At 42.0% G+C, this 23255-nt stretch overlaps 2 protein-coding genes and 2 non-coding genes across 17 annotated transcripts in view; all 4 read left to right on the plus strand.

Moving 5' to 3' along the window:
* Window positions 1-7398, plus strand: part of PHACTR4 (phosphatase and actin regulator 4) — a 149657-nt gene extending 142259 nt beyond the window's left edge. For all 12 annotated transcript variants that reach the window (XM_059916753.1, XM_059916786.1, XM_059916796.1 and 9 more), the window contains 4 exons: window positions 34-95; window positions 1408-1545; window positions 2167-2243; window positions 5093-7398. In XM_059916753.1, the coding sequence (XP_059772736.1) occupies window positions 34-95; window positions 1408-1545; window positions 2167-2243; window positions 5093-5108 (293 nt within the window). In that variant the 3' untranslated portion in view covers window positions 5109-7398. The remainder of the gene's footprint in view (window positions 1-33; window positions 96-1407; window positions 1546-2166; window positions 2244-5092) is intronic.
* Window positions 7399-13583: 6185 nt separating this feature from the next.
* The window catches only part of RCC1 (regulator of chromosome condensation 1), a 29219-nt gene continuing 19547 nt past the window's right edge, over window positions 13584-23255 (plus strand). For 2 of the 3 annotated variants that reach the window (XM_059916828.1, XM_059916832.1), the window contains exon 1: window positions 14752-16485. In XM_059916828.1, coding sequence (XP_059772811.1) covers window positions 16381-16485 — 105 coding nt within the window. In that variant the 5' untranslated portion in view covers window positions 14752-16380. The other variant, XM_059916842.1, reaches the window with a different exon arrangement.
* On the plus strand, window positions 14398-14601 carry LOC132354712 (small nucleolar RNA SNORA73 family). The gene has a single exon (XR_009499378.1). It is a non-coding gene; the product is annotated as a small nucleolar RNA SNORA73 family (small nucleolar RNA).
* On the plus strand, window positions 16145-16345 carry LOC132354714 (small nucleolar RNA SNORA73 family). The gene has a single exon (XR_009499379.1). It is a non-coding gene; the product is annotated as a small nucleolar RNA SNORA73 family (small nucleolar RNA).

Consider the following 23255-nt stretch of genomic DNA (forward strand, 5'->3'; position numbering starts at 1 on the left):
GTAATATTCTTTGTTTGTGACTGTAAACTGTAGCTAAAAATGAAGCTGATCGTCAGGCAGAAAAACGAGAGATTAAACGTCGGCTCACTAGAAAGGTACACTGTCTCAGTCTGTCCACTTACTGTGTGTCTTGTATTTGAATGACCTATTTGACTGGAAAGAAATAAATTTGACTTGAATTGCCATAGATTGCTATGAAAATAGAACACATGATGAAAATACAGAAAACAACACATCATTATAAGAACTTTTTTTTCCCCATTTTTACTGTTTAAAGAAAGCCTGGCACAAGAAGGTGCTCAATAAATGTTTGCACAAGTTTTGACCTTTTATTTGGTAGACCTGGGATTTTGGTGTAGACTATAAAAGCTGTTGATGTGTGGAAACGGTAACAGGAGGAGTGTGTAGAATGCAATTTTGCAAGGCAAACTGGTGGTTTTCTAATCAGAGAAAGAACTGAACTTTACCCTTAGTAACACCTGAAAAGTATGAAAAACCAAATAGGATTTTCTCATTGGTCCCAAATCAGTTAGGGTAGAATCTTTTCTATACCAGACTTGTGTTAGCCCTTAAACTCTGGGATTAAGCCCTTTTTCCTTTCCCTCCCTCCATAATAGTTGGTAATTACCTCCTGTAGATTCTTGGAGTTGGTCTGAGTTCTCTAGACATTTCTTAAAAGGTATAAGAATCCCCAAGAGAGCAAGGAATCTAGGCATTTTCCTCCTGATTTTTCCCACTTCTCCCCTTCCCCAGGACCAGAGGAATTATCCTTGATAGATTGGGGGTGGCTAGAGGCCATCACTGGACTTAATGCCTTCAGATTGAGCAAGTTACCTGATTGTTCAACCTTAAATCATGATTTGTTACAGAATCTGATATCTTGGGCATTATTCATGGTGAAAGGAAATTCACCCTTAATATTACCCATTAATAGATATTGCTTTCATATTAAATGTATTCACTTTCTAATGTATTAGATATGAATTTGTAGCCCTGACCCTTTTGCTACCCAAAATGTGGTCCACGGAGCAGAAGCATTGGCATCACCTGGGAGTTTGTAAGAGATGCAGAATCTCAGGCCCCACCCCAGATCTGCTTAGTCAGAATCTACACTTTAACCACATCCCCAAATGGTTTGTATGCATGTTGAAGTTTGAGAAGCACTGGTTATACTGGTTTATAGCAATGGTTCTCTGTCTTGGCTATGCACTGTGGAGCTTAAAGAAACAAACAGTCTCCTGATACCCGGAATCTCTGAAGATGGACCCAGGGATCAGTCACGTTTAAAGGTCCCCAGCCGATTCCGATGTGCATTGAAAGGTTGAAGCTCTGGATTAGAGGCAGTTTGAATGCACGATTGATGCCTAACTCCTGGCATAGTGAACTGAGAGCCTCCATTTCTTTCAGCTCAGTCAAAGGCCAACTGTGGCTGAACTACTTGCCAGGAAGATTCTGAGGTTTAATGAATACGTGGAGGTAACAGATGCTCATGATTATGACCGGCGAGCTGACAAACCTTGGACCAAACTGACCCCTGCTGACAAGGTGTCTGTCGTTTGTCTCTCTTTCTTTATTTGAAGGGTACAAGACATTAACTAGAAGGGGGAACCATAAACAAAATTTCTACTTCTTGTATAATGTTAAATATCTAAGGTACAAAATACCAAGATGCACCAACCAAAACTTTATGCTAATGACTTCACCACCACCACCAAAACTGAAACAGAAGAAAATCCCTGCTACATCACAGAGTGCAAAAATCTGGAAATACAACACATTTTTAAACAGTGGTTATGTTTGGTTGGAGGGAGTTTGGATGGTATATTTTAGTAATTACCCATATTTCACTTTTATAACAGGAAAAGCATTTTTACATGCTGTGGAAACTATAAAAAGTACAATATCTCTTTGGAGGTCTTCAAGTGTTTCGATTTAACTGGAGAGTTCAGGTTTATTATGAGATAAGGGTGTCAGGAAAGGCGATATGCATCAGGCTCAGAGCTTCACTCGGTGTGTTGACCTGGCTTCCTCCCTCCCTCTGGGTTGCCTGCCAGGGGTCACAGTCACTCACAGAGTTAATTAAGCACAGTAGAGACTAGATGGCAGATACACTGCTGTACTCTAGCAGACAGAAGATGCTGAAGCGTTTTTGTTTCTACTCTGCAGGCCGCCATAAGAAAAGAATTAAATGAATTTAAAAGCTCAGAGATGGAAGTTCATGAGGAGAGCAAACATTTTACACGGTAAGACCCAAATACTGTGAGCTATAGAGCTCCACCGAAAAGCAAATGTAGCAGAGTTGTTCAGCTAGGAAGAACTCTAATGACATAGTTAAAAGAACAACACTCAGTGTTAATTGCAAGAAGACTATGTTAAGAGAAACGGATGAGAACTAAGAGGCATAGTTCATGCCTTACTGAGTATGGCATTTTATGTATATTATCTTATTTAATCCTTGCATCAAACATACCAGGTGTGTTCATATCCCCATTTTCTTGATGAGGAAGTAGACTCAAAAAAGTTAAGTAATGTGCTTGACTTGCACAACCAGGATGTGCAGAAAGGAATGAATGACTAAAAGCCACTGGGTGCTCTCTTCTCTGCACTTCACTGTCCCAGGTTATGGATGAGGAACTGTTGCTGAGCTAGACAACAGCCTGCCCTCTCTGGTTTCAGTCCTTTCTAGCACAGTTGATCTTACCAATTTAGTGTATAAACATCATGAAACAAGCCAAGAAGCATTTTGATTTGGAATTACTGTTGTGATTAAGGACCCAGCCCACACCTAAAGACTCAGCGAGCCACAAATGGAATCAGTGAAAGCATCTAGGTGACTCTCAGAACATTTATAAAAGGAGGCTAAATGAAAGAAGTTATAATGACAATTACAGTTTGCTGTAAAAAAAAAGGAAGAAGCAAAATTGGAAAATAAAATATTGTTAAACATTTTTTCGATCACAGTACAGACAAATGGTTATTTTAACTACAGAATTTTTTTGTACTGAACTCTGACAGGATTAGAGAAGGCAGATTCTTTGAACAACAGTAACACCATTCAGGGTGCTGTAATATGAACTCAAATAACAAACCATACTTGCCAGCAGGGAGATTATAGTCTAATCCAGGAAGAGACCTATGTACCACTGTGTACAATCAATATGATAAATGCCTCAGTCATTCTGAGGCCTGAATCTGTCAGGTTTCATATCCCAACTCCACCATTTCCTGGCTATGTCAGTGTTAGCTTTTTTTTTTTAATAAATTTATTTATTTGTTTGTTTGTTTGTTTGTTTATGGCTGCGTTGGGTCTTCGTTGCTGCACACGGGCTTTCTCTAGTTGCATTGAGTGGGGGCTACTCTTCGTCGTGGTGCACGGGCTTCTTATTGCAGTGGCTTCTCTTGTTGCAGAGCACAGGCTCTAGGCGCACGAGCTTCAGTAGTTGTGGCACGTGGGCTCAGTAGTTGTGGCACGCAGGCTCAGTAGTTGTGGCTCTCAGGCTCTAGAGCATAGGCTCAGTAGTTGTGGCGCATGAGCTTAGTGCTCTGCGGCATGTGGGATCTTCTGGGACCAGGGCTCGAACCCATGTCCCCTGCATTGGCAGGCAGATTCTTAACCACTGTGCCACCAGGGAAGTCCAGTGTTAGCTATTTTTATTATTAGTAGTATTAGTAGTAAAGTACCATATTGAGCAACAATACAAGAAAGTCATAGAGAAGGTGACATTTAGGCTGCATCTTAAATTATGTAAAATAATTTATTTGGACAGGAAGGAAGGAAGGAACATTGTAAGCAGAACTACCAGCTATAGCAAGACTTCGGGACGCAGGAAAATGCGTGTTCTGAGTAATAGAACATGTAGCTGGAGCAGAGGATGGATGGGGGCAGCATGGTGAAGGAGAGACTAGCAAGATGCGTTACAGTCGTGTTCTGAAGAGCTTTGACTCATTCTAGGATATTGGAACCATTGGAGTTCCGTGTATTTGGGAAAAAGCCCTGGTGGAACTGTGGAAGGTGATTTGGAAGAATGACGAGACCAGCAGCAGGGAGACCAATTAGGAAGCAACTAAAATAGAGTAAGCATGCTGCTAGCTCAAACCAGGGGAGATAGGTTTGAAAGACATTTCAAGCATAGAATCAACAAGATTTGGCAATCTGTTGATTCCAGGGATGAACTAAAGGAAGTAATCAAAATGACTCCTTAGATTTCCAATGTGATTTTTGAAGACTGTTTAGTTAATAAGGAGTTCAGGCGAACAGTTTAGGACATTTATTCAGTGAATATTCAGCACCCACTACCTGATAGATACAGTTCTGGGTGCTTGGGATATAGCAGAGAACAAGATAAAGTCCCTGTCCTCAAGGAGCTTTTATTCTAAAAGAGGAAGGCAGTCAGTGAACAAACTAGAAAGTCAATTATACATGTTGAGTCTGATGATCCTGTGACACATGGAGGGGGAGCTGCCTAGAAGACAGTTGGATATTCAGCCTAGAGTCCAGGGAGAAAAGCAAGGTATAAAGATTCAAATTTATGAAAAAAGATAGTAGTTCTTAAGGAGAAAAGTGTTTTGTATTTAAAGCGTGGACAGAGGAAAATGAACCAGGAAAACATTGAGGAAAAGCAATTGAAAAAGAGGGAGAACTAGGGAAAAGATAGTGTTACGGAAGTCAAAAGAAGAGAGTTTCAAGAAGGAAGGAAGAGGATCAGGCGTATCAGATGCTACAGAAATGTCAGGTAGGATTAGAGTGGAGGAGAAATAACTTTTTAAAATTGGAACATTCATTTCATTACTTTTAAGATAATACAGTTGACCTGTGAACAAGGCAGGAGTTGGGGCTCCCACAACCCTCTGAACAGTTGAAGATCCACGTATAATTTATAGCTCCCCTCCATATATGTGGCACCTCGGTATCCATGGTTCCACTTCCTACACAGGCTATTCAGTCATGTAGTTCTGTGGTATTTACTATTGAAAAAACTCCACGTACAATTGGACTCGCACAGTTCTAACCCTTGTTGTTCAAGGGTCAGTTGTAATAGCAAAGAAATCTATGATATCTGGTAACTCGGCTCTTTTTGATCATCTGTTTTAGCTACCACCGTCCATGATGCTGAAGTTTGAGAGAGGATCTAAGCAACCCCCTAAAACAGGGCTGCCTTGCTGCTTCAGTCTCCAGAGCGACATGGAGGGAACTTCAGCACTTCTCAGCGCAGCCAGAATTGAGTCCTCTGGGATATAGTTCTGGGGTGAACAGCACTTCTGTGAATGTAGCATTTCACTGGAATGGATTCTCATGTGCTGCCTTGGGCAAAGCTGAACACTTTGTCAGTGCTTTTGAACCTTTTAATACTGCAGCATACCTGAGGGCTCTTCCCTCACCAGCCACCAATGTTCTGAGTCACTTGCAGGTTCCAGGGTTTACTGGCTGCACCTCACCCTCACCCAGGATGACTGCCTGTGCTGAGGCACAGTTTGCACCATTAGCCTTACCTGCCCTGTCCTGTTGTGAGACCCACCTGTGTAGGCGCTAAATTCTAGCCATCACATCCAGTTGGTGATGGGGGAAACCTTCTGGAGGCCCCCAACCTTCTGGAAAAAGGGGCCCCCACCTCCAGGGGAAGCCTTCATACCACACTGGCATGTCAGCTGAAAGCACTGCACTATACCTCTTGTAACACAGCAGTACAGTCCTCTTCAGGCAGTCCAGCCCAAGAGAAGCTCAGGATCTGACATGTTCTTCCTTTTGGCACAAGTCATTCTGACTTTTATCTGTAAAAAAAAGAAAGAAATCTTGAAGAAATGATGGGAACTTATGTTTTTCCTGTCTGTTAAACAGTCTGAGCTGCAACCAGATTCCAAGTTGGGAAAATGAGAAAGCATATATGTTTTCTGTATATAAAAACAAAACCAAAAAAGGCCTTTACATTGAGGCTAACTTGGTAGAAAACTGACTCATGGCTTAAATTGTATAGGCTATTGTACTTTTGTTGTACCAAATGATACTCTAAATCATTCTAACCAAGAGATGTATTTTCCCCCATAAAGCAGAGTTGCAGCAACTCTGTGGGAGCACTTGTGTGCTGTCAGCCCCACACTTCCAGCCAGAATCACAGCAAGGTCCTGGGGATGTGGAGTGCTAGATAGAAAAAGGTCTTTGGAGAAGCAGTTAGGAGGGGCAAGATCATGACCCACTGCTCCTCTCTTTTCCTCAGTACTGTTTGCCTTCTCCAGCTGCACTCTTTGTCTTAACTCCCAACATTGATCTTCCTGCTGACCCTCTCTGGGAGCTTCCACCTCACTCACCCCTCCTCTTCCAAGCTGTAGCCGGTGCAGTTGGTGCCTGGGCATTGACTCAGGCCCCACTCCTTTTTGTATGTGTAATATATATTAATATGATTTCCTAAAACAGAAGATTCAGTTGCTTTCTTTGAATTTTTACTGAAAACCATACAGCCTTACTATTTCCCTCTAATTCCTATACACTCTAAGTGGAAGGGAAAAAAATAGTTTCTACTCAACTGATGAATGTGGCTTTTTCCCTTTAATGTTCAGAAAATTGTGGCTGTTTTATAGATTTCTTCTGATTTCTTCTGCAGTCCATGTTGTTCTGTATGTGATCTTTCAGTGGATTTTTCTCTTTTCCTCCTTTCATGTCCATGTAAGATTTGCTGAACAATCAGAATATCAGGTTAAAACAAAGCTAAAGTGACCTTAAAAGGTAGTATCTTCCCTCCATATGGGGTATAGGGAGGTATTTGGATTTCTCAGTAAACGTCAAGTGCTTTATGGCTGTGGAGATACACTGGGCCCACATCTCCTTCAAATTCATTAATATTTGATATGACCAAGGGAAGATAAGTGACAATTCTACAAAGTTGTTAGAGGTCTGTCTATAAGGTGGCCACACATTAAGTGTTAACTTCTTCTAACCTTTCTATCTTGTTGTTTTGGAAACTATTTGGCTTATGCCAGCATCCTCTGTGGCTTCAGATGACATTTTTCAAACCCCTTTCACTGCCTTCCTTTCCCTTAATGTGCCAAGCTTGAAACAGGATTTGATTTCCTGAGCTACTTGTCTGGCTTTCTATGTGCCACCAAGGAATCTAGTTCATCTTTCATCTCATTCGTGTTCTTTTGAATCAAGATACTTTGGGAGTCAAGTCTTTTCAGGTGTTTATATAAATATATATATAAAGAGGATTTTGTGTTCTCTTTCCGTGTAAGTAACAATTCACAATCATAATGTAAAGAAGAAATAAAAGCCTGTTGTATTGTACTTCAAGATGCTTCCCTGATGTACAGAATCTCCTTGTAAAATAAATAATTGCATTGTATATCAGTCTTCCTATCAATATTAATTATTAATGTATTTTAGAATTAAAAAAACAAATTATACTATTCTGGTGTGTACTGTATATTTTTTATGTTCTACCTCACTCCAAATGATTTAAGGTTGCTTAAAAATGCTCCCTAAGGGACTTCCCTGGCAGTCCAGTGGTTTAGACTCCGTGCTCCCAATGCAGGGAGCATGGTTCAATCCCTGGCGTGGGAACTAAGATCCTGCAAGCTGCACAGCGTGGCAAAAAAAAAAAAAATCCCTAAAATATTGCTAGACACCCTAAATGAGAAGTAGATGAGGGGGAAAAATTATAGTAAGAACATTAAATGTAACCAGAGATGAAGGTCAGTGATGTTTGTGTCTGTCTGTACAGAATTGTGGAAAAAGAATAAGCTGCAGAGAGGAAAGCCACCTGTGAACCCCACACTGTGTATGTAGCAGGTGCAGCTCTAGGTTTTATTAATCCCACCTAGACTGGGAGGTAAGTGAAAGTACACTCATTTTACCAGTGAAGAACTTGAGAGGTGAAGTTACCTCCCCAAAGTCAAAGAAAATTATGTAATCACTCTTTACATATATTCAAGGAAAAGCAATTGCATCCTAATCAGTTGTCCCTGCAAGGACTTACTGTGTCTGGACCACAATATAATTAGACCTCAGGCTGACATCACAATAGGACAGATCGTAGCTTATGTACTCCTCTCTGGCAAGCAGCCCAGTTTCAATCGAGGTGGCCCCACCAATGACTCACTTTGTACTTGTCACTTCAGAGACTGGCCTTGATTATTGTAGCACCCTTTACCAAGGGTTAAGAGAAACCATGAGTCAGAACTGCTCGTGCCATTGGGCTCCACCTGCTCCCATATTTTCCTTCTACTAGCCCTCCAAAGAGGCCTCAAACTGCCATTACCCTTTTGAGGTCACGCATTGTCTCTAGAAGGGTATTTCGAAGGTACACATTGCCCAGTGTTTGCTGAAACAGTGAATGAATTTAGGGTCCATAAGGATTTTGATTACTGTACCCCAGGAGAGAGAGGACTACAATTGCAGAGAAGGGGTTTGGAAAACCACCATCAGAAAGGGCAAGTCCAGTGGATATTGAATCGGAGGGGATGGGATAGGAAGTCTACTTACAGAAGTTGAGAATGTGCAATAAAGAAAAGCCAGGTGCTGAAACCAAAACACAGCCTAAACCACTGTTTCAATTCCATCTGTAAGAGGCGTGAAGGGAAGAGAAGGAAACACCAGCAGCCTGGACCGCTTGCTCCATCTTTCTCCTCTGTGGGTACCATTAATTTCTTCCCCCAAGAATTTTTGCCTCCTTCATAAAGCATAGAGGTCATATGACAGGAACAAACACCCTCAACTTCTCTGCATCTGGTACTGAGGAGACACACACACACACCATTAATTCATTCATTTGATCAGCGTTTATCTCCTTCCTGCCCCACCAAGAAAAACAATCTTCCCCTGTCTCTATCACCTACTTTTCCCATACTCCCTTCACATAATCTATTCTAACATTAAACAACTTAAATTCCTGTACAGTCCAAGCAGTTGAACTAAATGAGTGACAGGAAAAAGAAGCAATGCAGATGTAAACTGAACAGTTTTCTTGACATTCGTGTAGGACCTCTGGTCCATACATGCTGTTTTCCATTTCTAAAGCCATGTTCACTCAACTCATTAAAATATAAACTAAATCCAAAATAAAATGGCTTTCCCTGAGGTTACCAGTGTCTTCTTGGTTAACTGCCACATCCAAGGCCTGTTTTCAGCTCAAAACGTATCCGACTACTCTGCAGCATGTGATGCTCTGGGCCATGTTCTAATCCTCAAAACTTCTTCTTTGGCTTCTCAGACACCACTCAGTCTCCTGGTTCTCCTCTGATCATGCTTCCTCTGTCCCCCGGCTTCTTTCCTGACCACCGTTTAAATGTTGGGTTTTCATGTCCTCTCATCACTCTCCCTGCTCTTCCAACATGACTTCAGTCACCACTCTTATTCTGACAACTTCTACATCTTTATTTACAACTCGGATTTCTTGCTTGGAGTCCAACCCTATATCCAATTACCCTGTAGACATATATACACTCACATGTTCCCAAGGTATGCACCTCCAGGTTTCCTTTTTAAGGGGGTGCTGAGAGAGGGGTCGGAATGAGTGAGACTTCAGCAGCGTTTGCAGCAGTTCACAATTCAATAAACAATAGGTTAACAACAACAAAAAAAACTTATATTCACCTCCTATGTGGACCTTACTCGCTACCCCTACCACCTACTTTCTCAGTTATCAGAGTTAGAGACCACAACATGTTCAGCATCCCAAAATGAAACTTTGGTATTATCTGCAAGTTTCTCTCTTACCTCGCAGGTCCAGTGGGACAATAAAGTCTGTATATTCTCTACCTCAGAAGTGTCTCTCGGGGACTTCCCTGGTGGCACAGTGGTTTAGAATCTGCCTGCCAGTGCAGGGGACACAGGTTCGAGCCCTGGCCTGGGAAGATCCCACATGCCACGGAGCAACTGAGCCCGTGCGCCACAACTACTGAGCCTGAGCTCTAGAGCCCGCGAGCCACAACTACTGAAGCCCGTTGGCCTAGAGCCCGTGCTCTGCAACAAAGAGAAGCCACCGCAGTGAGAAGCCCGTGCACCGCAACAAAGAGTAGCCCCTGCTCGCCACAACTAGAGAAAGCCCGCGTGCAGCAACGAAGACCCAACACAGCCAAAAATAAATAAATAAATGAATAAATAAATTAAAAAAAAAAAGTGTCTCAATTCCTTTGTCTCCTCTTGCCATGTTTACCATTCAAGTTCAAAGCCAACATAATTTAATGGGACTTTATAACCTCCAGTCTCTCCAATCTATTCTCCGACATTGCCACTAGAGTTACCTTTCTAAAATGCAGAGATAGGGGACTTCCCTGGTGGTCCCGTGGTTAAGACTCCGCGCTTCCACTGCAGGGGCACAGGTTCAATCCCTGGTCTGGGAACTAAGATCCCACATGCCGTGCGGCACAGCCAAAAAAAGATAAAATGCAAAGATAGAGCAATCCTTTACTTCAAAACTATTGACCCCTAGTTACCTGCAGGATAAAATTTAAACTTTGTCTGGACCACAAGATACTTTGTATTCAGCTCTTGCCTATTTCTCAGGCTCATGAAAAGCCCAGGCAGTTCTCCCTTTGATGTTCCTAATCAAGCTGACCTCTCACCCTTCCCGGGAGACCACAGGCCTGCTAGTTCCTCACTTGGAATGCTGTCATCGTCCACACTCCACCCTTTTACTATTCCTTCAAGTTTTAGCTCAAATTTTAACTCCCCAGGAAAACCCTCTCAGCCTTTAGCCAACTGTTCAGTTGCTCTGTCCTCAGAATACATTATTCATGCCACACAGCGCTTATCAAGTAGAAGTATAATTTGCTGTCATGTCTATTTCCCCCACTGTGAGTGCTCAAGGACAGAAAAAGTGGTTCATCTCAATCCCCAGTGACTAGCACAATGCCTAGCAAATTAAGTCATATTCACTAAGTAAGTGTTGAATGAGTGAATGAAAGGCAACTGAATACTTGTAATATCACCAGAAAAGTAGCAGAATTATTTGTCTCTCTTCCTCTAACCTATTGGTTCTCAAACATTTTTGTTTTGTGACCCCTTCATAATTTAAAAAATTACTCAGAACCCCACAAAACTTTCTATCTGTTGGTAATATCTATTGATACTTATTGTACTAAGATTAAAACTGAGAAAATTTTAAAATATTTATGATACATTTCAAAATAATAATCCATTACAGGTTAATTAACAATATATTTGTATGAAAAATAACTATTTTCCAAAAATAGAGAAGAGTGGCATTGTTTTACATTTTTTGCAAATCTCTTTACTGTCTGGTTTAATTGAAGGCAACTCAGTTCTCATATCTGCTCTTGCATTCAACCTGTTACTATATGGTGTTTTGGTTTAAGTAAATGAAGAAAATCCAGTCCCACACAAGATATATAGTTGGTAAAGATGTCAGCCATTCTTTCAAATGAAATAGTATTCCATGAAAAAACGTGGCTTTTTCAGCTCACAACTCAAACAATGGCATAAGTGCTTTTCCTGCAGATCAGCTTTTCACATGCAGCATAAATGCTCTATGTGTACTTCTCACTTTGTCACATAGAATATTAAAAAAACAGATACTCAGGACTTCCCTGGTGGCGCAGTGGTTAAGAATCCGGCTACCAATGCAGGGGACACGGGTTCGAGCCCTGGTCCGGGAAGATCCCACATGCCTCGGAGCAACTAAGCCCGTGTGCCACAACTACTGAGCCTGCGCTCTAGAGCCCGTGAGCCACAGCTACTGAGCCCACACGCCTAGAGCCTGTGCTTCGCAACAAGAGAAGCCACCGCAATGAGAAGCCCGCACACCACAATGAAGAGTAGCCCCTGCTCGCCACAACTAGAGAAAGCCCGTGCATAGCAACGAAGACCCAACGCAGCCAAATAAATAAATAAATAATAAAAGACAGATACTCAAAAGGCAAGAATTAGTAAAATTAATGATTTTTACTTCTTCATCAAGGACGTCCTTCGATGAAACTGACTTTTTTTTTAATTGTAAATTTGTGTTGATGAAGAATACAATGACCACCAGTACAGTTTGGTGACAGGGCTTTGAAACAAACTAAGACACCAGCAGTTTAACCCACAATTTCATTTTACATCAGTGTGGAGTCAACATAGTGAAGGAGGCAGAAAAAGTCTAAGTATTATTATGAAATAGTTTTGACCTCATGAACCCCCAAAAGAGTTTCAGGGACCCCAGAGTTGGCCAACTACACTTGGAGAACCACTGCTCTGGGTAATAGGGCTTCCCTGGTGGCGCAGTGGTTAAGAATCCGCCTGCCAAGTCAGGGAACACGGGTTCAAGTCCTGGTCCAGGAAGATCCCACATGCCACAGAGCAACTAAGCCTGCGCTCTACAGCCCATGAGCCACAACTACTGAAGCCCGTGAACCTAGAGCCCGTGCTCCACAACAAGAGAAGCCACCACAGTGAGAAGCCCGTGCACCGCAATGAAGAGTAGCCCCCACTCGCCACAACTAGAGAAAGCCTGCGCGCAGCAAGGAAGACCCAACACAGCCAAATATAAATGAAAGAAAGAAAATGCATGGTATTAAAAAAAAAATTTTTTTTTAAACTGGGTAATAATACCAATGTCTTAGAATTGCTGTGATGGTAAATGTATTTAAAGCACCCAGAACAAAATCTTATAGGAGGAACACCATAAATGTTTCTACTCGTTATAGCAGAGCTGTGATGGCTCTACGTCAATTATCTAACATTTATTCGAAATTCTATCACATTTGCAACATTTCACATGTAACATTTATCTTCAGGATTCTTTGCTTGCCTTCTTTATAATAGGTGTCTATATGTGTTAAAATACACGTAACATAAAATTTACCAGTTTAACCATTTTTAAGTGTACAGTTTAGTACTTCCGACTTATTTACCAACGCCATTTATCAAATGTTTATTTCACACGTAACAGGGTAGATTCAATCCCTTTTGAGACTCTGCATTTCTCTAGATGCCTTTTTCTTTTTCTGTTTTTATTTTTTCCAGACAAGGCTTAAATGCCTTTTCTATTCAGAACACTTACCAATCCAAAGGTGTTTTGTTTTTTTTTTAATAAATTATTTTATTTTATTTATTTATTGTTGGCTGTGTTCGGTCTTCGTTGCTGCGCATGGGCTTTCTCTAGTTGCGGCGAGCGGGGGCTGCTCTATCATTGTGGTGCGCGGGCTTCTCATTTCGGTGGCTTCTTGTTGCGGAGCACGGGCTCTAGGCGCAGGGGCTTCAGTAGTTGTGGCGCACGGGCTTAGTCGCTCCGCGGCATGTGGGATCTTCCCAGACCGGGGCTCGAACCCGTGTCCCCCTGCATTGGCAGACGGATTCTTAACCACTGCGCCACCAGGGAAGCCCAATCCAAAGGTTTTTTTGACGACTTTATTTAACGGCTTATCCTCCAGATTGGTGAACTGATCGTAGAGTCGTAAATACCCGATCCAGCACGTACCCGTCAGCCTAAATACTTCAAAACCTCCCTTTCTGTAACTTGCACTTTCAAGGTCCCGCGCGAAGTCTCTAGTATCGCGAGATGCCTCTACGCCAGGTAGGGGTGGGGCTTAACCTGCAGTGGAGTCCCAGCACCCTTAGCGAATTTCTAACTCCCTAACTGCGCATGACGCGGCGCAGGCGCAATAGACATTTCTTGACTTCCGAGGGCTCCAGAAGGTATAAATACCGATGCCTTGAAACCGTTCGGTCTTTTCGGGGAAGCTTATTGTCATGCGTTTTGGGTACTAGGTGAGTGTGATTAGATGCTTGCTTTGTCGGCGCTTTGTCTGGTACTGGGTCCGCCACTCAGCCTTTTCTGTGGGGGTCATACTATTTAGAATGATTCCGAATCTTCGGCGTCCATGCTAACTACGCTTAACTCGGAAAAATGGGGCCGGGTCGGGTGTGGGCGAGGGAGGCCTAGCTGGCCGCGGATCTTGGCCGTAAGCAAGGGTCGCTAGCGCGGGAATTCCCAGGCCTGCAGGGCGCGACCCTTCGTGCCCACAAGCTAAGTGCGCAGCGCCCGCCCTCATTATTGCCTGTTGCGCCATTATGCTGCTTCTTGGGAGGCGCGTTAGCGTCTTCAGTGGGGTTGAATGTAGGCCATTTTGTTCCCGATTCGGATTATTCTTAATTCTGCTGCCATTTATTTTTTCTTTTGGGGCAATTGTTTTATTTCAGACGATCGGGTTAAAAGTAGGAGCCTTTATTGGGGTTATAACGGCTGTTTGTTATTTGCTGTTTCTTTGGCAGCAAGCTAATCGCCTGTTGGGATTCCTAGATGTCTTTGGAGTACCTGGTTGAAAAGTCAGATTATTGATGTGTCTGCTGGTTAGTCTTGAGCGCAACTCTTGTTGACGCTCTGGGGTGATTGGGATCTACTCCCTTATAGGTAGCCCTGCGAAGTAGTTATCAACTTGGTGAAGTTAATTTCTAAAGTGTAGTGACCAACGTGGATACCCCGGGCGGTCACTCTCCCCGGGCTCTGTCCTGGTGGCGTAGGGGAGCATAGGGCTCTGCCCCATGATGTACAGTCCCTTTCCACAACGTTGGAGATGAAGCCGGGCCTCGAGTCCGCGCCTGCATATTCCTACAGCTTCTCAGAGTCCTGTGGACAATGACTGAGGAGACAAACCATGCAGGAAACAACTCTCTAGAGCAGCCTGTCTGAATCTAGGTTGATCCGAAGTGAATGAAAAATTTGTTTTAAGCAGTTTGGGTGTAGTACTGGATTAAAGCTCTTACCTGCCTTGTTTTGCAGCATTCGTTTGGGATTTCAAATAATTTGATTCGGGGTAAGTAAATCTACGAATTCCTTTTGGCCTGTCATTGTTTGCCTGCCAACATTTTGCATAAGACATTTGATCCTTCTGAACTCAGTTCCCTTTTATGCTGCCATTCCATGCATCTAGATATTTTGCTACTTTTTTTTTGTAGGCATGTTGACAGTTTCTTAGGTGTATGCTCATGTTCCAGGAAGATGGCTTTTTAAAATTTATCTTCACATCTTTAATACTCAACGATAGAGGAGAGATTTCTGTTTTGCAAATGGAACAATTTTGAATGACTTAACCAAAGACAGCAAAGCTGTCATGTGAGCCATGTAATGTGTGTACTCTCTCGATCTTTCCAGGGGAACTAAGGGTTTGGTCTCTTGTACAGTTCCTTTCTGTGATATGGGGGTTAAGTTGCGCCAGCATATGCGGAGCATATGTCTACAATGACAGTAACTATGATAGATAAAAGCATAACTTTTGGAAGTTATTAGAAACAGTTGTTAATCCTGGTGGACTTTAACTTTCCTCAAGTCATGTAGTATGGGATGCGGGGAAATGAAATGTCTTGAAAACGGGTACAGTAAGTCCTCTACATACAAACCTTAAGATGCGAACGTGTGTACACATGTCCAATCACGTAAGTTAATTCAGGTGTCTGGTGTACATTGTCATATGCGTGCATCCTCTACAAGTGGTTGTACTTTAGCATACTTTGCAGTACTGTATGCAGTACAGTAGGACAGTATCTGTATTTTAAGCCCAGGATGTCTGGAAACAAGCATAAAAGCAGTGATGTAGGTGGCACTGCTGAAGAACGAAAGAGTTTCATGATGCAGGAAGTGGTAAGGGGGTTTTCTTTATGTGAGGAGGTACTGTTCGTTTTTGAGGCAGAGGACCCGAACGTAGAACGTCACACGAAAGTTGAAGCAACCATTCAGAATGCAATCCAGTGCTACGGTGTCATCTGACGAGAAAAAAAAGCTAGTACCCAGATAGCACTGGATCGTTTTTTCAAGAGGGTAGATAGAATTGAATCCAGCAAGGGACCAGAACCTGTGCCATCAACGTCAGGCACAGTGAAATTGCAGCTTGCCCTCCATCTCCTATTGCTGATGATCCTTCAGCTCTACCATCTCCCACCTCCAGTCAGTAACTCATGGCCTATTCACTTGAGGCCAGCCCCTGTATGCTAGCTGTTGTACTTTTCAAGGTACTGTAAAATTTAAAATGTTTCTTATATTTTTTTGTGTTTGTTTTTTATGTATTTGTGTGAAAAATATTATAAACCTATTACAGTACAGTACCATATAGTCGATTGTATTAGTTGGGTACCTAGGCTAACTTTGTTGTACTTTGTCCGCTCTCAGAACGGAACTTGTTTATATGGGAATTTACAGTAACTGTTCAGTCAGACATTCCAACGTGGATACCCCGGGAGGTCACTCCCCGGGCTCTGTCCTGGTGGCGTAGGGGAGCATAGGGCTCTGCCCCATGATGTACAGTCCCTTTCCACAACGTTGGAGATGAAGCTGGGCCTCGTCCGCGCCTGCATATTCCTACAGCTTCTCAGAGTCCTGTGGACAATGACTGAGGAGACAAACCATGCAGTGAGACATCTAGTAAACCAGAATTGAAAAGTGAAGTAAGATTGTTATGTATGAATCTAATTCTTTTTTGTCCTTTTCATTCAGGAGAGAAGAGGAGCCTTGCCTGACTTGTGCAGTTAACAATGTTTTGTTTGGCAGGGAGATTAGTAAAGTGAGTAATACACTATTTTTGGAAGATAAGCCTGGGCAATTTGAAAATGTTAAGTTTTGGCACAATGTTTAACCTTGGAACTGCACCTTAAAAACCATCAGTAACAGTGTTCTGTTGCCCAGGTGCCTTTTGAAATTTAGAAGGAATTCCAGAAGACACTTGAGTGTGGCAGGTCTGTGGACAGTACAGTGACCTGGGAGTCCCAGGAGACCCTTTCAGGTTTCCTATGAGGTGGAAACTTGATGTACTGATACTAAGATCTTGGCCATTCTCAAGTAAACTGGATTTTCTTAAAAGTGGAAAGCAGATGCCCATGAGAATCTACATGTCTTAATAAAGAGATCCATGTCAGTTTCTAATGTACTCGTGCATTATAATAAAGGTGACTATATACATAATTGTGTGGTTCTTTTCTTTGGCCACACCATGTGGCTTGCAGGATCTTAAGTCCCCCAAGCAGGGATCAAACCCGGTCCCCCTGCAGTGAAAACACCAGGGAATTCCCTATGTGGTTCTTTCTATGCAAATATGACTGCTAAATGAATATTCTATAAATGAAGCTGCTTGTTCAAGCAGTTAATACCTTATTGATTCTGCACTAATTAAAGGCCCTGAGCTCTTGTGTTTAATATTGGCATTTGTGTACTACTACTTGGGAAAATGCATGTTTCCTAACCAGTTGTAAATAGGTAACTTAAGGTATGGTCTTATAGACTTACACATTAGGCCACTGGACATGGGTGTTGAATGAGAGGTCTTGATGCTGATGAGACCTAATCATTGTACAAGATTTGGTGCAAATGTTAAGTTAAAAGCAGCTGTTGGGGTAGTTAATCCTCTGCTTCTGTGTCAAAGGGCTATGCTTGAGTCACAATAGGACTTTGTCAAGCCTGTGTACAGGCTGCCAGCATTATAGGGAAGTCATAAGACTGAAGGATGGTGACTAGCGGGGAACCATCTAGAAGGTAGAGTCTATATCTTGGGTGGGGCTATTAAGTGAATTTTACAAGATGGGGTGGTAGAATAATCCATTTAGAACATTGGGGTCAGGTTTAAGGGGGGGATTTGGGGGTTTGGTGGGTTGTGGCGCAAACACAATGTCCAGATGTACAGTTTTACAGCGTTCAGGGCCAAGAGGGTAAACTAGAATAGGAGCTAGTTTGTGGCCATGATTTTTGGAGAACCTGGGTTGCTTTACCTAAACAAGTAGCAACACTTACAGTGCTTACCTGGGCCAGGCTTTTGTAAGCACTTGGCATGTGTTAATCACAACCCTGAAGTAGGTATTAATCTGTCTGCTTTGATAGGAAAACCCAGGAGGAGAAAGGCTAAATAATTGCCCAAATCTACAACTAGGAAGTGGACTGGTCCTGTATCCCCAGGGTTAGCCCTGTGTCCAGCTCACGTCTTGGCGTCATTCCCACATAAACATTCTTTGGATGGTAGGTGCACAGTAAAGTCTGAACAATGTTTTCAGTGTAAATTCTCAGGGTAGGGCTGGGTGCTAGGTGGGGAATATATCCATTTCTCCTGGTGTCCAAGTGTAGCTGAAGCAAAGGTGTCAGCAAGTATTCTAGGTCACACCCTTTGTTGAAATTCAGGTTGCAACATACCTACCTGTAGACTTTTTACAAACAGGTTATTGCTTTTTTCTCCATGTAGGCTTTAGTAGTTGTAGCAGTGGTTGCTAAACTGAGACTGCCTGGATTTGAATCCTGATACCACTTGTAGTCCCTGTGACCTTGTGCAAGCTACTTAACCTCTCTGCCTCAGTTTCCTTATGCATAGAATGGGGACAATAAAAGTACCTCTTGGAGTTGTAGTGAGAATTTTGAGTTAATATTTGTAAAAAAGCTTACAGTCTCATAAGTACAATGAGCTTGTGAGAAAATTCTCTGACTTAAAAGCAAACAACTAGGGATATAGTATCCATTAAAGTTTTGTTTAATAAAGTCTGCCACCACAGATAAATGATGTACTAAACCAGGCTTATCTCACTCAAAACCCTACTTATTCAGGAGAGAAAAGGAGAGATGCAGGGATTAGTATTGCCCAAGATCACCTAACTAGTAATAGAACCAGGATTTGAACCTAACTCCAAAACCGTATCATGATATACTATTACCTTTGAACATGGCAGTGTGGTAAGATACGTACATTATTTCGTCTAATATTCTATGCGCCCCTGTAAAGTAGGTACCCTTTGTGGCCATTTTGCAGAGGAGACTGAATTTGGAGTTGAGGAACTTGCACGAGTTATATAGCCAGTAAGTTGCAGAGCATGCATCTGAGCAAGGCAATTGACTGCAGAACCTGTGCTCGACCCACATCATATCTTGCCTTGAGAAAATTAGCTATTAACACTTTGTATTCAGCTAATTAGTACCCACTACACCATAAAAACTCAGTTTCAGTTGTAACAAATTATAAACCTACTATGTGCCTATGTCTGCTTGACTCTGGATAATACTAAGACATGAGTGCAGTTTCCTGGGGAGCGGGAGCCCTTCCTGGCTGTTACTTCTGTCTTTCACCACTTTCTGTCTTTATGCATGTCTTTCCCTCTGATGGATGGGATCTTAGTTCCCCAACCAACCAGGAATCAAATCTGGGCCCCCTGCAGTGGAGTCTTAACCACTGGACAGCCAGGGGAGTCCCAGAACCTGTGTCTTTATGATGGTATCTGACATTTGATGAGGATTTACTATGTGCTAGGCATTCTTTAATCCTTACAACAGCCCTATGCAGGGCAGGGATGTTTTTTATATCCGTGTTATAGAAAAGGAAGACAATCAAGGTTAGATTATTTGCCCAAGGTCACACATCTTTAGATGAAGGTCTGCATCTTTAGAGCCTGAACTCAACCACCCTTCACACCTCCCCTTCCCTAAGCACCCAGAATGGCCTCTCTCAAAGGTAGGGTGGGCACCTTGAGCATTCCATCATGATAATGTTATTAGCATTCTGATGTGCTTATTTTTTAGTTGATGTGCATCTAACCTGCTAGTTGAGTTATCCTCAAAGAATGGGACCATATATGTATGCTCAGGACCTAGTACTGGGCCTGGCACATAGCAAACGCTGGTTGATGACTTTATTGTTCTTCTGTGTTCTATTTCATTGATTTCTGTTTTGATCTTTATTATGTTCTTTCTTTTGTTTATTTTGGGTTTAGTTTGCTCTTCTTTTCATAGTTCCCTAAGGCAGAAGCTGATTAATTTGAGACCTTTTCTTCATTTCTAGTATAGGCATTTAGTGTTATTAGTTCTCCCAAATACTCCTCTAACAATATTCCACAAGTAAAAAACAAAACAAACAAAAATATTCCAGAAGTTCTGTGTTATGTTTTCATTTTAATTCAGTTCAGAATACTTTGAAATTCCCTTTTGATTTCTTCTTTGACCTGTGGGCTATGTAAAAGTGTGTTTTTATTGTTTTTATTTTTATTTATTTAGGCCACACCAGGTGGCTTGCAGGATCTTAGTTCCCCGACCAGGTATTGAACCCGGGCCACAGCAGTGAAAGTGCTGAGTCCTAACCAGTGGACCGCCAGGGAATTCCCAAAAGAGTGTTTTTAAATATTTGGGAGTTTTCCAAAGACCTTTCTGTTATTTGTTTCTACTTTCATTCCATTGTGGCCTAAGTGTATGTTTACTTTGTATGATTGAATCATCTTAAATTTAACAAGACTTTTTCTATAACCTAGTATAGCCTATCTTGGGAAATGTTTCATGTGCCCTTAAAAGGCATGCGTATGTTACTGTTGTCTGAAAAAATCAAGGTGGAGTGTGAAGAAAGGTGAAGTGTTCCTTAAATGTCCATCAGTTCAAATTGATTGAAAGTGTTGTTCAAGTCTATTCTATCCTTGCTGGTTTTCTTCCTACCTGTCCTATCAATAATATTGAGAGTGGGTTATTGAAATCTGCAGCTATAGTTGTCGATTTGTCTATTTCTTCTAGAAGTTTGATCAGTTTTTACTTCACGTATTTTGAAGCTCTGTTATTAGTTGCATATACTGAGGATTTTGTATTTTGATTGACTCCTTTACCATTGTGAAATTACCTTCTTTATTTCAATAATACTCTTTGCTCTGAAATCTACTTTGCTATTAATATAGCTGCTCCAGCTTTCTTTTGACTAGTGTTACCAGAGTATGTCTTTTTCTGTCTTTTTACTTTTACTCTGTTTTTTCTATCTTTTTACTTTTAATCTTGAACAACACGGGAGTGCTACTGAAAATCCCCATATAACTTCACAGTTGGCCCTCCATATCTGTGATTCTGCAACCACGGATTTAACCAACCTTAGATCGTGTAGGACTGTAGTACGTAGTACGTATTTATTGAAAAAAATCTAAGTGGACCTGCACAGTTCAAACCTGTGTTGTTCAAAGGTCAACTGTATTTATGTTTAACGTGTATATCTTGTAGGCAGTGTGTGGTTAGGTCTTGCTTTTTCTGTTTATTATGACAATCTCTGCTTTTTATTTGGAGTGTTCAGACCACATTTTTTGTTTTAAAGCTTTTTTTTTTGCATTTATATATTTGGCTGCATCGGGTCTTAGCTGTGGCATGCGGGATCTTTAGCTGCAACGTGCAAACTCTTAGTTGCGGCATGCACGTGGGGTCTATTTCCCTATCCAGGGATCGAACCCGGCCCCCTACATTGGAAGTGTGGAGTCTTAGCCACTGGACCACCAGGGAAGTCCCAAGACCACATTTATTTTTAATCACAGATCTGTAGGTTTATAGTTTATAGGTTTATAGTTTGAACATTTTTTAGCCATTATTTCTTCATGTATTTTCTGTCCCCAGTTCCTCCTTATTTTCAGGGTCTCCAATTACCTGTAGAGTAGGCTACTTCATAAAGTTATTCCATAGTTCACTAATACTATTTTCACTTAAAAATTTTTTTTCTATGTTTCATTTTGGATAGTTTCTTTTGCTGTGCATCAAGTTCACTAGTCGTTGCTTTTCCAATACCTAATCTATTGTTAATGCCATCAAGTGTATTTGTAATCTTAGATATTGTCGAGAAGCTCACTTTAGGTCTTTTTATGTCTTCCATGTCTCCACTTAACTTTTGGACGTATGCCATACAGTTATTTTTTTAATGTAAGTCTTTTTTTTTTTTTAATGTTTTTAGTTCTTTATTTATTTTTGGCTGCGTTGGGTCTTCGTTGCTGCGCACAGGCTTTCTCTAGTTGCGGCGAGCGGGGGCTACTCTTCGTTGCGGTGCGCGGGATTCTCATTGCGGTGGCTTCTCTTGTTGCAGAGCATAGGCTCTAGGCTCCTGGGCCTCAGTAGTTGTGGCATGTGGGCTCAGTAGTCATGGCACACGGGCTTAGTTGCTCTGCGGCATGTGGGATCTTCCCGGACCAGGGATCGAACCCACGTTCCCTGCATTGGCAGGTGGATTCTTAACCACTGCGCCACCAGGGAAGCCCTGCCCTACAGTAATAATAACGTTTAATATCGTTCACTTCTAGTTCTATCATCTGTGTCATTTCTTGGTTGGATTCAATTGCTTGTTCTCCTTACTATGGTTTGTGTTCAATAAATAAAATATAACAATAATAGAGTATGAAAAAAATTAATATTTGCATTCAAAGAAGGAAGAGATAAGTGGGGCTAAGGAAGGCTTCATGGAGATGGCAACTGAATTGAGCCTTAAAATATACATGTCAAGAATTCAGCTAGGCAGGAAAGAAGGCACCTGGTAAGAGAGGTGAGAAAGGTAAGAAAGCAGGAATGAGCATGGGCATGTTCAGAGTACAGTGCAGACGCCAAGGGGGAAATAGGAAACCAACAGCTTGGGGCATTTGCCACCTGGTGCTCCTAGCACAGCACTGAAGAAATATCTGAGTCTTTAAAGATTTTTAAGCAGGGCAAAGTCTCACAGCCATGATTTAGGGAGATTAACCTGGGGATCTTGGTGGAATGAAATGAAGGGGAAAGGATGAGGGGTGGGAGCAGAGGCCAGGTGGGTGGTGCTTTAGACCAGAGGGGCAGAAATAAAAGATGGAGAGGAGAGGGAAGAATCAGAAAAGATGTTAAAGTTTGAATGTGTACTTCTCAGAGAACCTTAACCTTGGCTTGAAGGATGAAGGGGGGGACGGTGGTCTAGATCCAAGGAAAATGAGTTTTATTTGGGGTATTGAGTCTTCTGGGTAGAGCCGTAGGACTAAAACTTGGGGTGGAGGTCAGAACCAGACCAGGTGGGCTGCCCTCTCAGTTAAAAGGTGATGGTTCGGCCCTAAACAAGATTTCTGATCTCCTTCTACCACTTGTATGATGACCCCAGAGAAAACTTGCTTAACCTCTTTGAACCTCATTTTTTTTATTTTCCAACTGTCGAGGGTTTTGTGAGGAACAAATGAAGTAATGGACAGATGTGTTTCTGTAGTTGAAGTAAGAGGTTTTACAAAATACGTGATGATAGTTTTATAATTACATCAAGCCATGTGAATGAGTAAGATCTTGGAGGCAGACAGCAGAGACAGATCAGAGATCCCAGGGTTAAAACTTGGAGGAATTTCACAGTGTAACATCCAAAAGAGGAGTCCGTGATGGAAGCAGAAGTAAACTTGAGGAGGTGAGAAACCTTAAAGATGGGGAGTGCTTTGGGGTGGGCTCTGTGTAGAAGAAACTCAGTTGGTAAACACTCATCAAAAGTGTCTATCTAGAGTTCAGGTATGATAGAATGACCTTCAGAGTCAGAATCAACATGAAATGGAGAAAATATCCTTCTGCAGAGGCCACTCCTTTGAC

This window comes from Balaenoptera ricei, chromosome 1 (assembly GCF_028023285.1).
Source record: "Balaenoptera ricei isolate mBalRic1 chromosome 1, mBalRic1.hap2, whole genome shotgun sequence".
Lineage (NCBI taxonomy): Eukaryota > Metazoa > Chordata > Mammalia > Artiodactyla > Balaenopteridae > Balaenoptera > Balaenoptera ricei.